We start from the raw sequence: 13,747 nt of genomic DNA, 5'->3' as shown, positions 1-13,747 counted from the left end.
TTTAACTCCGTAGGAGAGGCATAGCTGACAGATGACTCTCCCAACATCTGTGTTATGTACACTGCACAGCTGAGGAACCTTGGATCACTGTCACAGTTTCTTGGAGATGACCTACACCTTTCTTATATCTGCCCATGATCAAAAAAGTAAAATCAAAAATTGAAAACACATTTTTTTTTAAATGAAAAGTAAATATGGCAAGGAAGATTAACATAATTTAGTCATTAAGCTGTTCACATAGCAGCTCACCATATGTTGTATAAATGTCCTATACAAAATAATTTATCAGACCTGACACGTTGCACATCATATTGTATTATTTAATACGCTTACTAAAATTTCATGGATCAAGCTCTACTTCTGAAAGCATACAGAAAGCCCTAGAAAATATTTCTTCATCTTCTATGATTTATTTTGATTACCTTTTACAGCTACATGATAAAGTGGAACTTGCAAAATTATGAGGTTAAGGTTTACACAGCTATTGCTTCATATACTAAAATATAACAAATGGCTCCACGTCTATATACCATTTTACTTGCATTTAATATTCAGAAGCACATTAAACTAAGCACGTTGCTTTCCACTGCATATTTTAATAATTTTAACTGGTTATTTCAGTATACATCCCGATCCACTAATGCAAAGTTCCATTGATATATTATCCCTGGTGAGGAGACTAAAAAGCTAAGAATTACAAAATAAATTAGAGCCAATGATTACCATGTAATAAATGCTGACCATCCCCCAACCAGTCTACACAGAAATATATTAATTTCTCAAAGTAGCTGAAACATTTGAATAGTATTTTTCAATTATTGAGACTGAAAATGTCAGAACTGCAGACAAATATGACTAGATAAATGGACAAAAACTCTATCCAGAAACCTCAAAACCACAAAAACAATCATGTATAAAAATGATCGTCAGTCACTAGTGAGGTCCATCTGTAAAAAGTAAATTCAAACAAAAAGCATAAGCTGGAAGCTTGTGGATACTAGCTGTTGAATAACCCAACAGGATTTTTTTTTTTTTTTTTTTTAAAAATCACTTAGAGGGCATACCAAACAGATGGGTAAGGCTATGAAAAAAAATCCAACAGACTAAAATCATGCATTTATCCTGTAAACAGCCATTTTCTTTTTTCTCTCTCAGACCACTGATGTCAAAGGAACACAATACAAATGAGATGAAAATGTAGTCAGACTTCTCTTTTTGGTCAATAATTAAACTTTCCTGTTTCTAATAATAGGATAAAGTATAACATCTTTCTGTGTAAGATAACTCGCTGCAATGAGGTCAGTAAACACTGTATTTAGAAACGAACTTGCTTGGCCTCACTGGAGTACCTGTCAACTGTTCAAAACAAAACTTCCTTTTTAAACACTTTAAGAAGCAAAAATTTAGCTTGTGTGTTATTTCGATTTTTTTATATTTTATGTATCTGTGATAATGACCTTGTCTAGGAAGACACATTGCTCACCTGTGTATTGAAAACTGAAGGCCAGCTGGATTGACATGCATTTTGTATTAATGCTGGAAAGGGCTAGTGTTCAGCAGCCTTTTCTTCTGTAGGAGTATCAGTAATGGACTGATAGCAAGTTCTGCCACCTCCTAGCCAACCACAAATGGAAATAGAAAGACATGGTGCCATTATCACCATCTGGGTCCACAATAACAATGAGGAACTCCAAAAGACAATTTTGTATTAATTCATGTGAAAACCCCTTCAGTTACAGAAGTATTACCTCTATATCGGTCATAGTTTTTATGTTGTCTTTAAAACAGTTTCCAGCAAGCTGCATTACACAACCTACTACAGTTCACATAGGTATCACATAGGTCTTACTCAACGAAATATTTGAAAACATCCTGCTTTCTATGGAAGAAGAACGTGTGCTATCTTAGGATATTTTTCTTCAGCATTGAAGCTTCCTGGAGCTCTCTGGGAATGAAGGATATCAAACACTTCCAAGACCTTGTGGGCCTAGATGCAGATACGCAAACAGAGGACATTTACCCAAACAATTAAATCCTCTTCAGCACCACATCCTGACCTGAAGCCATTTCACCAGTTTAGACAGACAGCAACAACTGCTTAAATATCCTATCCAGATGAGAAAGATAAAGCAGGGGATTCAAGTTCAAGAAATTTCCAGCATAAAGCAATGAGACTGTCATTATCCATCAGGCTACTGGATATCTTAGGGCGTGCACTGGAAGGATAATGGATCCCCTTCAAATCATAACCACATTCAAAATGTCACACACTAGAATTTAAAAAATACATACATTAAAAAAAAAAGATCAATAAAAATGCTTTAGTTGCTGACAAAACAGAAATGTTCAACCTAACAGGTTTCCAAACCAGAATGCTTTTCCCACAGGAGGTGCAGATTCCTGTTTGGCAACTTTAAGCCTGCTGACAAGAAGTTCATTTACTTTGAATTCTTCATTTGAAGTCCATGGACAACAAGAACTCCATGAAATACAAGTTTAAAACTAATGATAGGTCATGAAGTCTAAGCATGCCAACGGGAGTTTGAAGTCTACTTGTATGGTACCAATTAGTCCAACAAGTGAACAATCACTGTATCTGAAAGAAAACAGAATTATTTTTCTACACCTTTTCTCTTTTTTTTTTTTAAATTATTTTTTGTACCAAATTATTACGCTTGTCTTAGAAGAGTTTTAATGGGATCTGTTAGCATATTCCATATTCTTAGTGAAATCAATCCCTGTCATTATTTCACTCAATTTGGAGTATTATACAATCTTCCGAGACATTCACATTGCAAAAACACACAATATTTTCATCATAAACTTAAAAGGAATAAACAATTAAACAATGATTCTTGTAAAAGCATATATGTTATTTTATTAAGTGGTATGATAAGCTTAGGAGCATACATCAGGACCAAAATGGTTGTAGTCATTAATTTAAGTAATAAATCATAGGCCCTGCCAACAATGACAGCAAACAGATGCTAACAAGAAAATGTATTATTTAATATTGCCATGTGTTATATAAATGTAAGTGTTTAGGACATGTCTTAAATTTTTATAATAATATGCATTTAATACATTACTGTTTTGACACATACAAGAATCAAATTTATAGGTCTCATTCAGCACTTGCTTTCTCTTCTGTGAACACAGAATGGATTCCTGAGGGAAAAAAAGCTCAAGAAGTGAATGTTTCAAATGGATGTTTGCAACAAAATCGAGTTGTTTGTCTTGCTGTCTTGAAGTACATATCATAAGCATTGAATCTCATTAAAAAATCAAAACCAACATACTTGCCTTCACGTAAACAGAAGTTTTCTCTGAAAGTTCCCAGGAAATTCAAGCAACTATGAAGTTTATCTATATATAGATAGCAAAATATTTTATCATTTGGTACAGAGTTACAAAAACAGTTCCTTACGATCCTTTCAAACAGAATGTTGGTATTTTATAACTCTCAATGAGTCTGCTAAGTTGTAAGAATAGCAGAAGTTTTATTCTCCAATGTATCTTATTATTTACACCCTACATCAGTTTAAACAATACCATGGAACGCTGCAATGATTTTCACCAACTGCATCCCTTGCAAAAATGCTCAACCCCCCCCCCCCCCCCAAATCTAAGGTAGTTTGCAGAATTATTGAAAACATTTACTGTTCCATTCCTCCTATTCATACCCACTGTCTTTGAGAACTCTGAAAGCCTGACAGAATGATGATCTGACTCAAGACCTAACAACTGAAAGCTTAGGAAATGCAATTATGCCTTTTGGCAAATCCAGCCACACTAAACAGAACCACTATGTACACACCTTTTGCAGCACTGCATCTCTGCTGCTGTACAGCATGCTGCATGAGGTCCCTCTGCAGGAGGGTCAATTGTTTCTAAGAAGATCACTGCTTTTTCCAAACATTTTTGTTTTGCTTTAAGGAAACTGGATAATAGCACTTCTGTTTGTGTTCTGTTTCACTTTCATTTTCAATCAACTCCTCCAGGTATCAGCATAGTTCCTTTCTTGGAAGTGCTTCAGTCAATGCTTTAAAACACTTGGAGAAGCACTGATCAGAGTATGGAAACTAAATTTTCTTCATTAAATCTACTGAAGCAGATATTAAAAATGCATTTAATATACTGGAGATGGCTGGTGGGCATCACTGACTGTGACAGGCCAGTTACTGATGAGCTGCTGTCAGACGGCCTTCTCAGCAGGGATCTGTGTCTAAGGCTGCTGAAGGACAGCAATATCTTCCCTTGTGTGTAAGCTCTATTCATCTCCCAAGTATTTACTAAATCACAGACCTCTGCACACAAACCCAGCGTTTCAGCGCATGCTAACAAATGATGGATGGCCTAGTCAATTCGTTATGTCCTGAAAGCGTGATTTCCTGCCATTCCAATCATCAAACCTCCAGAGCCTTCAGAGCTGATCAGTCCTGGAGAATATATTTTGCAGGCTCTATTAAAGGAGTAGAGGTTCTTTCCATTAGTCTCAAACTTTTTTTTTTCCTGGCTGATTTAAAGAGAACTCCCTCCTTCCCCCCTCCTTCCAACAGCACCATCGCTACTCTTATCTGTGTCAAATATTCAGGGCATGTACCGTGAGCGTGTTCGTAAAATAGCACTCCTGGAACACCAACCAGTTAAAAAGACAGATTTTGTTTGTGACTACTATAAAACACTACAATCTTTTATTTAAATTCATCTATACATCTTTATTATGTAACCTAGACAACCCCCAAAACATTTTGTAACTTAGCTTCTTTGATCAAATACCTTTTACAGCAAGGGAGTGCTCAAAAGGACTCATTTTCTTTGTATTTGCCTAGTGAAACAGATCAGAGCTCTCTTAATTGTGTTCCTCCTAAAAGGATAAGCCACTTAGGAATAAACTTCCGATGTTCTAAAGACAGGTTAGCTGTCAAAGAAATAAAGCTTCCAGATTTCTCCCTTTTCATAGCAAGGCAATATACTTGACACTCTTTCTTCTACATGCTAGAGGAGAAATTTTATTTAGCTTACCTATTCAATGATCTATAGGAGCAGAATATACATACCTCGCACTTCTTACTCTGAAACACGGAGCTTCAAATGAATCCGCCTACACCTGCTGAAGAGTTAGTTGCCTTAAGGTACAGCACAGTTTTCAAAGGTGGTATAATAGATATAGGTAAACTTTATGTAAATAAGCATTTGGTTACTTTAAAATGCAGAGAACTTGAATTTCCGTGCTTGCTAGGTGTGATCCAGCCATAGCGAGCACAAACTAATCCACATTGCCCTACCATTCACCTCAACCTTGACCTGGAGATTAAACTCACTTTTATTGCACACAAAGGTCATCTGTGTTAGGTCAAAATTCAAAGTCCCTTGTCATCTAAGGTTGATATATTCCAACCTTTCCTACTCTAATGCATCAAATTTTTCATGGTGAGGTCATATTCAGCAGACAGTATATTCAGCAATTTATTGTGCCATTGTAATATAGCCCGGAATATGACTGTCCAAAAAACAATACATGAATAAAATATTTTTCTCTCAGATGTACCAAATCCCCTCTGCCCATAAAACTCTATCCTAGATTTGTTTGCAGACTTCAGAATGACACAGTAAGGAACTGGTTCTAAAATACAATCAAGAATTATCATTTTATCATCATTGTCCTTTGTACAAGCAATGTGAGTATAAAGGTATTCTAAAGTCCACAAGTCAATTAAAATGCACATATGGTCAGTGTTAAAACTTCCACTTCATTCTTACTTAACAACAACCGTAATCTGGCCCTTAAATCTGTAGACATCTGTTGGTCTCTCTGATGACACCAATCTTGCTTTAGAATGAAATACTCAGTAGTGTTACAGGATTTACACTTCTGTTCTACTGCTGATTATCACTACCGTATCATTTGTAAAGTGGTAAAAAGTACAATCAAATTAAACTTTAAGAAACAACACAGTAACATACATTGTGACAAAAACAAACCCAGCAGCTTTGACATATAAAAGGATTTTCTTTCTCCCTCTCTTGCTTTTTCTTGCTTTTCCTTTCTTCTTAATTTTCTTTCAATTTCCTTTTCTTTTCCTTTTGGTTCTTCTTTCTCTGTTCTCCAGCCCCCCCCCCCCCCCCCTTTTTGTCTTCTCTTTCTCTTTTTGCTCTTCTCTCTCTTTTCCTGTTTTCTGTTTTTTCCCCCTCTTCCTCTTTCCTTCCTTCTGTACTAAGCAAGAGCACTTAACACACAGAGCTACAACAGATTCAGCGCACATTTTTTAATTATAGAGAACTCATTTCCACTTCTGCTCTAGGAGACCTCCTCTAATCCTTGTATTTCACCATCAGTTCTTCAAAGGATATAGGACTGGCTTCTAAATGGTTTAAATAAATTCCTCAAGGCCAAAAAGGTTTACTTTACTCAGCCAATATGAACTTCACAAGTGTAGTTAAGCTCTATTCCGTCTTTTTATTTTTTATTTTTTTGAACGAACTGGACTCCTGTACTGTAGCACTTCCTATATCGCAGGGGAAGAAGGTTAAGAGAGAAAGAAAAAAAAAAGTTAGTACTCAAGAATTCAAAAAGTACAACCTTAATTTCGGCTGCACATTTCAAGCAAAATTTCAAGGCTAACCTTTAAAATAACTTGGCATTTTACTAGGATGGACAACATATGTCGGAATGTTTGTAAGAGGATGATTACACCTAAAAACACACAATAAAAATTGTAACAGAAAACTACATCGTACTTCCCTCAAAATTAATTTCATGTTGGCACATGCTTATACATGCTATCTACACTTTAACTAACAAAAACATGTCAACAATCCTCCCAAAAATCCCTTCCATTTCTTTCCAAAGAAATCCTGAAGGCATACACCCCCCTTAAGGCTTAGAATTTATCCATACCAACATAAGAATTTTCCTTCTACATCCTATCTAAGGCTATTGGAGAACACCAAACCTCAGTAAAATTACATTTCCCATTCTGAAAGTATCTACTGTTAACAATAGCTATCTTTTAAATTATCTTACTTTTAATCTAAAGAATAAAGGATGAGAAAAAGTTCTTCTGAGTTATATGCCGATATAGTTAATTTCTGTGATGCAATACTTCATACCACAGAGAAGAATTAGCCTCCTTCCTATTTAAGGCCACAGCATAACCAAATAGTGTTTCAGCATGATGCACCAAACCCAACCAGTTACAAAGCCTCTAAGGTTCGTGCACTGGCATTTACAGTGAAAACAGAAAACCTGTACTGCGGTCTGGTTCATCCTACCAAAACTGTAATATCTTACCAAAATACAGATCACGATCTGACACCAAGGCTTCAAATAGCAAGAATATATTTCCAAATGGAACACTATCAATTCAAAGGTCATATAATTACTTTATAAATTTGTATTTTGCTCTAAGAACATTTTCATCATGCTACCTTTTATTGTAGGTCATTTCTGAAAACCTGTATATTGTTAATTTGCTTTTCAAATAACAAGCCAAGTCCACTTCCCATCTCTTATTATCAATCTGCCTACATGTAAGGTTAAATGTAGCTTCAAGAACATAACAAAGGTTGAATTATATTAGGCTTTTGCTACATGTAATAGGCAAAAACAAACAGTAGTATAAAATGTTTCTTTCCTCTTAAGTTTAACATAAAAGAAAGTCTCCAAGTCTTTGCATAGCCACTAAAATCCACTTTCTTCTCCCTCATGAACTGGTCTACTGAAATCAAGGAGGTGGTTAGTGAGATTTTATTATTACAATTCGTGAGAATACAGAAAAGCAGAGGGAGCTTAACCTATGCCTTTGTTTTAAGAAATAAATGTTGTTAGCTCTCATGGGCACAAAGGCAACTTTCTAAATGAGAGTTGCTTGATAAATGCTTGTAGACTGAAGACTGTTCATCTGCTTTCCAAAATAATTTACCTACCATTCAGAAGAGCAGAGGTTGCAGGGAAACTGCCAAATTATGTCAGTTTTGCTGCGATGACAGCCTTTTCAGACAGAAGAGAACGTAACTGATTTCTCACACACCAGTAGGTTGGCTGCCCACAGGTAAGATTTCATTGTCTAATACACTTGAGCTTATATATACAGAGCACAGAGCTCTGAAAGCCACCTAGACAGCCAGCTGCCCTCTGTTCTCAAGCTTCACTGCCAGTCCTCCCTCCTGGAACAAAAGCTCCAAGGAACATTACAGCAGGGAACAGAGAATTCTCCTTCTACCTTGACTCAATCTCCAGGCTCCTTTAGCAGCAGGCACCAGAATCCAGCGACAGAAAGAAAGAAAAACACAGAAAAAAAGAGGCAACATTTCTACCTTCCTGTTCCATACCCTAACCATTGTGCGCTTGTCTGTACTAAGCAGCAGCAGCATAAAGGAGGAATGAAATTATTCATGAAAAGATAATATATTTCCTTGTAAATAAAACCAGCTGGAAGAGGAAAAACACACATATCTATCACCAACTCTAGAACCCAAAAGGAGGCAACAATGACAGTGGAGAAAGAGGAAGAAAAGATCACAGAATCATTTGGGTTGGAAAAGACCTCTAACATCATCAAGTCCAACTGCTAACCAGCGCTGTCAAGTCCACCACTAAACCATGTCCCTAAACACCGCATCTACACATCTTTTGATACCTCCAGGGATGGTGACTCAGCTACTTCCCTGGGCAGCCTGTTCCAATGCTTCACAACCCTTTCAGTGAAGACATTTTTCCTAATATCCAACCTAAATCACCCCTGGTGCAACCTGAGGCCATTTCCTCTTGTCCTATTGCTCGTTGCCTGGGAGAAGAGACCAACCCCCACCTTGTTACAGCATCCTTTGAGGTAGTTGTAGATGTTAACTGAGTCTTAAATGATCAGAAGTTTGGCTGGTTTGGATGTCATATGTTTAAAATTCTTTAAGGGCCTTTGTTTCAGTATGAACCATCACTAAGAAGATGATAAAATTAAGCAAATAATAAACAATATATTTTCTAATTTACATTGTCAGGCATTACCATGCAGACACATTATTAAACAACAAATTTTGTTGGGGCACTTCCCAGGCCTGGTGTGAAGTATGTTAAAACCAAATAACCACACTTAAAAAAAGGCCAAAATCCACTCTGACCCAGCATATCACCTTTTTCTCTTGCTTACAGGCAGTTTAGTCCCCTTGCTTATTGGTAAGCTTCCCTTACGTTTCTGCTGTAAGAAATGCTCATCCTTATCACCAAGCAGGAAGCTTTTACAGATGAGGCACAAGCAGAACAGTACATCTTTACACAGATGCACAGATGAAAAGGTAGCAAGTGAAGACTTGCACAGAGCAGCTGCTATAAATTCTAATAGTTTGAAATCCTGGCACTTTGAAACTCCCTACAAACATAGTTTGCACTCAAAGGGGCTCAAAAAAGAACGCTTCTTTTATAGGAATAAAAGTGGAGGCACTGAAAACGAAGTCAGGCTAGAAGCACTAAGTTTGTTTAACAACTTATAATTAAGAGAAACAATACAGACAACACTAACTGTGGTATGGAAGAATACAGCACTCCTAGATGAACTGAAATATGTTTCACAATAGTTCAATGCAAAGACTCAGAAAAGTCATCTCTAAAAGAAAGCAAGACTACTGAGACTACTGGCACTGTCAGAAAGTTCCTGGAATCCCTAAATCAGACATAACAGTGTAAGAAACTCAGACTTACATAGAACGGAATCAAACCAGGAAAAACTTTGAGTAAGAAAAAACAAGATAGTACTCTAATGAACTGGGTCAGCAAACCTTACACCCTTAGAAATATTGGCAGAAGACAGAAGATTCCAGCAAGAAAACCGCAAAATTCCATCAGAACTGGATACCTAAGAGAGCAAAATATTGTACAAGGTACAGATTTGAGTAGGGTCCAATTATTTATCAATCATGTTCTATTGGTAAGAACTTCAGGAAAAGTTTTCAGAGAGAAATGAATTACACATTCTCCCATATTCAGAAAAACTGAGGTTTTTGACTGTTTCCCCCCCCCCCGGAAACAACTACACTCAATACAACTTGGGTATGAATCAAACTCTTAGAAGCTGGACATTCCCAGGCAAGTTAAAATGGTACTTGAAAATATTAAGTTTAAAGTTCCAACCTGAATCTTGTCACCATAGATAGGTAACACTAAGGTGATTTTATGGAGAAGATTCTACTGATGGGTACTTCTACCTGCAACTTTAAAGAGAAAAAACAAGTGCTAAGGAAATAAGATTCTAACTTTTTCAGATCATTTATTGCAATGCCCTACAAGTCCTACAACTAGCCCTACAATGGGCAATCCAATTCAGACATTACGTCTCACTGAGAAAAATACTATCACAGATGAATATCAGTTCGTGGCTAAAGAGAAAGCAGAAGAATAAAATACAGAAGTTACAAAGGAAAACACAAATTACTAGCCAGTAAATAACCAGGTGAGAAACAAAGCAGGAAAGTTGGCGGTCTTTAGAAAAGCACAACACAAAGTGTTCAGAATTAGCAGCCCAGTGTTGTATATGTTAAGACGCTCAAATGAACTGCATCCAGCAGCGGCAGAGATTTGTCATACTTAGCAGACAAAATTCCATTTCGATAATCCTCATATCATCCCCAAATCCTGCTGTTAAACACAAACACGTTGAACATAAACATGAATGTCAAAGTTGAAAGACAACTCCTAAGCGTGTAACCAATACCTTAAAAACAAACAAACAAATAGTCAGATATGGAACACAAGTGCTGCACTAGCAGAAAAAGAACGGGAATTTGATTTCTGAGTTTCTATTTTGGAAATTACACTAAATCTGGGTTTTCTGTAACATTACGGGTTTCTAAAAAGAAGAAAGTATGAATGCTGTTATAAAGATGCTTATAAATGCAGAATTACAGATCATGTTGACAGTCACTACATGCATACTTATACACACTAAATTGTGGCAATAATTTCGTGGAAATTACAGATCGCTCTTAGGGATAAATTGTAGAACAACCGCTGACCCGTAACAAAATATGAAACATACTTTGACCTTATACAAAAAGGGAGAGAAAACTGTGGGCTGTCAAGAAGCACAATAGGCAAGAGAGAATCTAGTAGGTAAGACAGTATTAGAAAAAAAAAAAAAAGCCTGAGCAAATTAATGCAGAAATCCAAAGACTCTCAGGAACCGTGAAGCAGTAGGAACCAGAAATACTTGAAAACTGTCAACTTATTTATTGTGCTCTCAGTGGAATACTGATCCTTCCTGGGAATGAAAGTGCAAGGTGAAAGTGCTTTTCTGGATGTACTTCCTAGTTTGAACCAGTGACCCTTAGTAATGACAAACTGCTTATGGACACCTTCATACCACTGCAAGCACCATGATATATTCTGGAACGTTTTCTTTAAAAGACTGAATTAGAAAGTTAGGGTTCTATTCTGTTTTGAATAATAATAATAAAAAAAAAAGGCAAAGAAGTCCAGCTAAACTCCTTATCCCTGAAGAGAATGACACAGGTTCTAGATTATAAGAAATTTTATATAGAAAATATAAGCTACAAAGTTATCAAACAGATAACTTGAAAGAGCCTCCAAATAAGCACTCAGGATGGCAAACAATTTTACACATCTCTCCTGGCAGCCTCTTTTACAACGTAATTTTTACAGAGAGTACCAACTCTTCGCATCATAACATGCACCTATTTCAATACATCTCCCTTGCTGCAAAGGCAAGCAGTGGTGTTTGAACGTATTCTAAATTTTAAACTGCAACTCAAAATCGCTATCCCAACAGATTTTGCTACTTCAGACTTTTTCCTCTGAGGTTTTTTGTCATCTGCCCTACTATGAAAAATAAACAAAAGGACAACAAATAAACATCACTTGCTGAGCCATTCACAGATAGGAGACTTGCAGAAGAAGGAAACTGCAACTTCCTCAAAATACACTTAAAGCAGACATTTTGAAAAGGTAGCAATTCAGTGACTAAAGTAGCAGATGAGATGAAATCTTGTACCCATCATTCAAACATAAAATTTTAGCTTTCTCTCAGGATGGAGAAACAAAACTCAGGAGAGGCCTAAAAGCAGAAACTCCGTAATGGGACATTCTGATCTCCTAATATGTGACAATGTAACAGTATTCCGTGCAAGCAAATCATGGAAGAAATAATTATAGCTAACCTCTGCTTTACAGCATTTGCCACACCTGAAGCCAGCTGGTTTAGAAAAAGCATAATTTTATCCCTCGTGCAATTCCACGTTCTGTTATTAGTACTTGGTTTTTCCAGGAGTAATCAAATTCTGAAACTGAGGAGTCAATGGATGTTTTGCAGCATCAAAGGGATGCACTGGGAAGTATAAGGTATCAGCAGAAAGGCCTGGTAGTTCTCTGACAAATAGTTTTTCCCTATTAGAAGTGCTCATTTCTGCAGATACTGTAAGCAGGTTCCTACACACAGTGACTGACTTGGCAAACCACCCCAAATTCTAACTGTCTTTCAAGACAGCTTTAAAAGGAGTCTAAAAAAAGAGAATAATGTGCGTGTGTGGATGTATGCACGCATACACGTGCACAAACTCCCTTCTAGTTTCATTACAACCAAAGTGGTAACACCGAGTGTATGCTCCTCAGATATATGCTGTCACAGTAAGTGATTTCCCAAGCTGCAGAAGTACTGTGCAAGCAGAGCTGGGTTCCCAGCAACGCAACTCAATGTGTTCACTGAACCAACCACTTTGCTTCATCATCACTTCTTCTCTACAACAGGATCAATGCCTCAGCTTGATTTTTAACTACATTACTTTCCTGAAAAAGGAAAAGATTTCATTGGACAGTTTAAAAGCCTAAGTTAGTGCTGGCTCTTCATCCACTTACTATAAGTTACACACAGGCAGTTTCCCCCATTCACACCTGTCATAAGACTAGCAAGGCTTGCTTAGGAAGCATGTGAATGATTTTTATTTATTTATTTCCACCTCTCACCAGAGCAGTAGAATATCTAAGGAAGTGAAGTTTTCTGTATTGTTTCTGCTGCATTTTAAAGGTAGTGCTACATGTTTCCCAATGGAATCCAGTTTGGATTCCTGTCCAGTTCTATCCAATTTGGCATTACTGAACTTTCGCTTGCAACACGCCTTTTACAACATGCCCTTTACAACTCTGTTATTATCAGTAGCAAGCAAATTTTAGAAATGAAGCTCATCGCATAAGTGCATCCTGACATGTACAACCTTCCACAGTAGCCCGCGGTCATTTTGGCATGTCTCTGACAATCTTGAGTGCAGTTCGGATGAGAAAGCAGATGAATGGTCACGTGCAAGTTGCTGATCTCTTCCAGCCTTCAACTGAACAGATATCAGCACGATGTAAGAGGTCCAAAAAGGTCCAAAATCCCCATTTCCCTTTGCCATGAGGGAAGCGGCACCCCAGGCCAGCCTCCTCCCTTGGTATCACCCAGAGAGGAAAGGTCCCAAGTCCTAATGCTTGGTGTGTGTAACGAGACGTGCCAGGCGCTTTGGAACCCCACGAGAGCTTTTATTTGAAGGTGCAGCCCGGGGGAAGAAGCACACTCTACCTTGTGCCTAACATTTCAGGTCCCGGCGAGCCCTGAGCTTCGCCGTCGGTGCAGGTGTGCGTGTCCCAGTGACTTGGTACCGTGTGGGGGCTTGGAACTGGAGGCACGGGCCGGGGTTGGCGGCGCGGCCCCCCGCGGCCCCTCGGCCGAGCCCGCAGGCCGCCAACCGGGCCCCAGCCGCCCGC

The 13,747-nt window shown here is 37.7% G+C and overlaps 1 protein-coding gene and 1 long non-coding RNA gene across 8 annotated transcripts in view; both read right to left on the bottom strand.

Annotated features, from left to right (window-relative positions):
• The window catches only part of CDIN1 (CDAN1 interacting nuclease 1), a 130,547-nt gene that overhangs the window by 116,480 nt on the left and 320 nt on the right, over positions 1 to 13,747 (bottom strand). The window contains exon 1 of one of the 7 annotated variants that reach the window (XM_013174260.3): positions 1,484 to 3,277. The exons of the other annotated variants lie outside the window; for them this stretch is intronic. Within the exon in view, the coding sequence (XP_013029714.1) occupies positions 1,484 to 1,524 (41 nt within the window). The 5' untranslated portion in view covers positions 1,525 to 3,277. Of the gene's footprint in view, positions 1 to 1,483; positions 3,278 to 13,747 lie in introns of those variants that run through there. 7 annotated transcript variants of the gene reach the window in all.
• LOC125182192 (uncharacterized) lies at positions 6,255 to 13,332 on the bottom strand. The gene is made up of 2 exons (XR_007161379.2): positions 11,686 to 13,332; positions 6,255 to 6,509 (listed from the first exon to the last, which is right to left on the bottom strand). It is a non-coding gene; the product is annotated as an uncharacterized lncRNA (long non-coding RNA).

This window comes from Anser cygnoides, chromosome 5 (assembly GCF_040182565.1).
Source record: "Anser cygnoides isolate HZ-2024a breed goose chromosome 5, Taihu_goose_T2T_genome, whole genome shotgun sequence".
In the NCBI taxonomy this organism is placed as follows: domain Eukaryota; kingdom Metazoa; phylum Chordata; class Aves; order Anseriformes; family Anatidae; genus Anser; species Anser cygnoides.
Note: the sequence above shows the minus strand (reverse complement) of the source record. Positions and strands in the feature narration are given on the sequence as shown.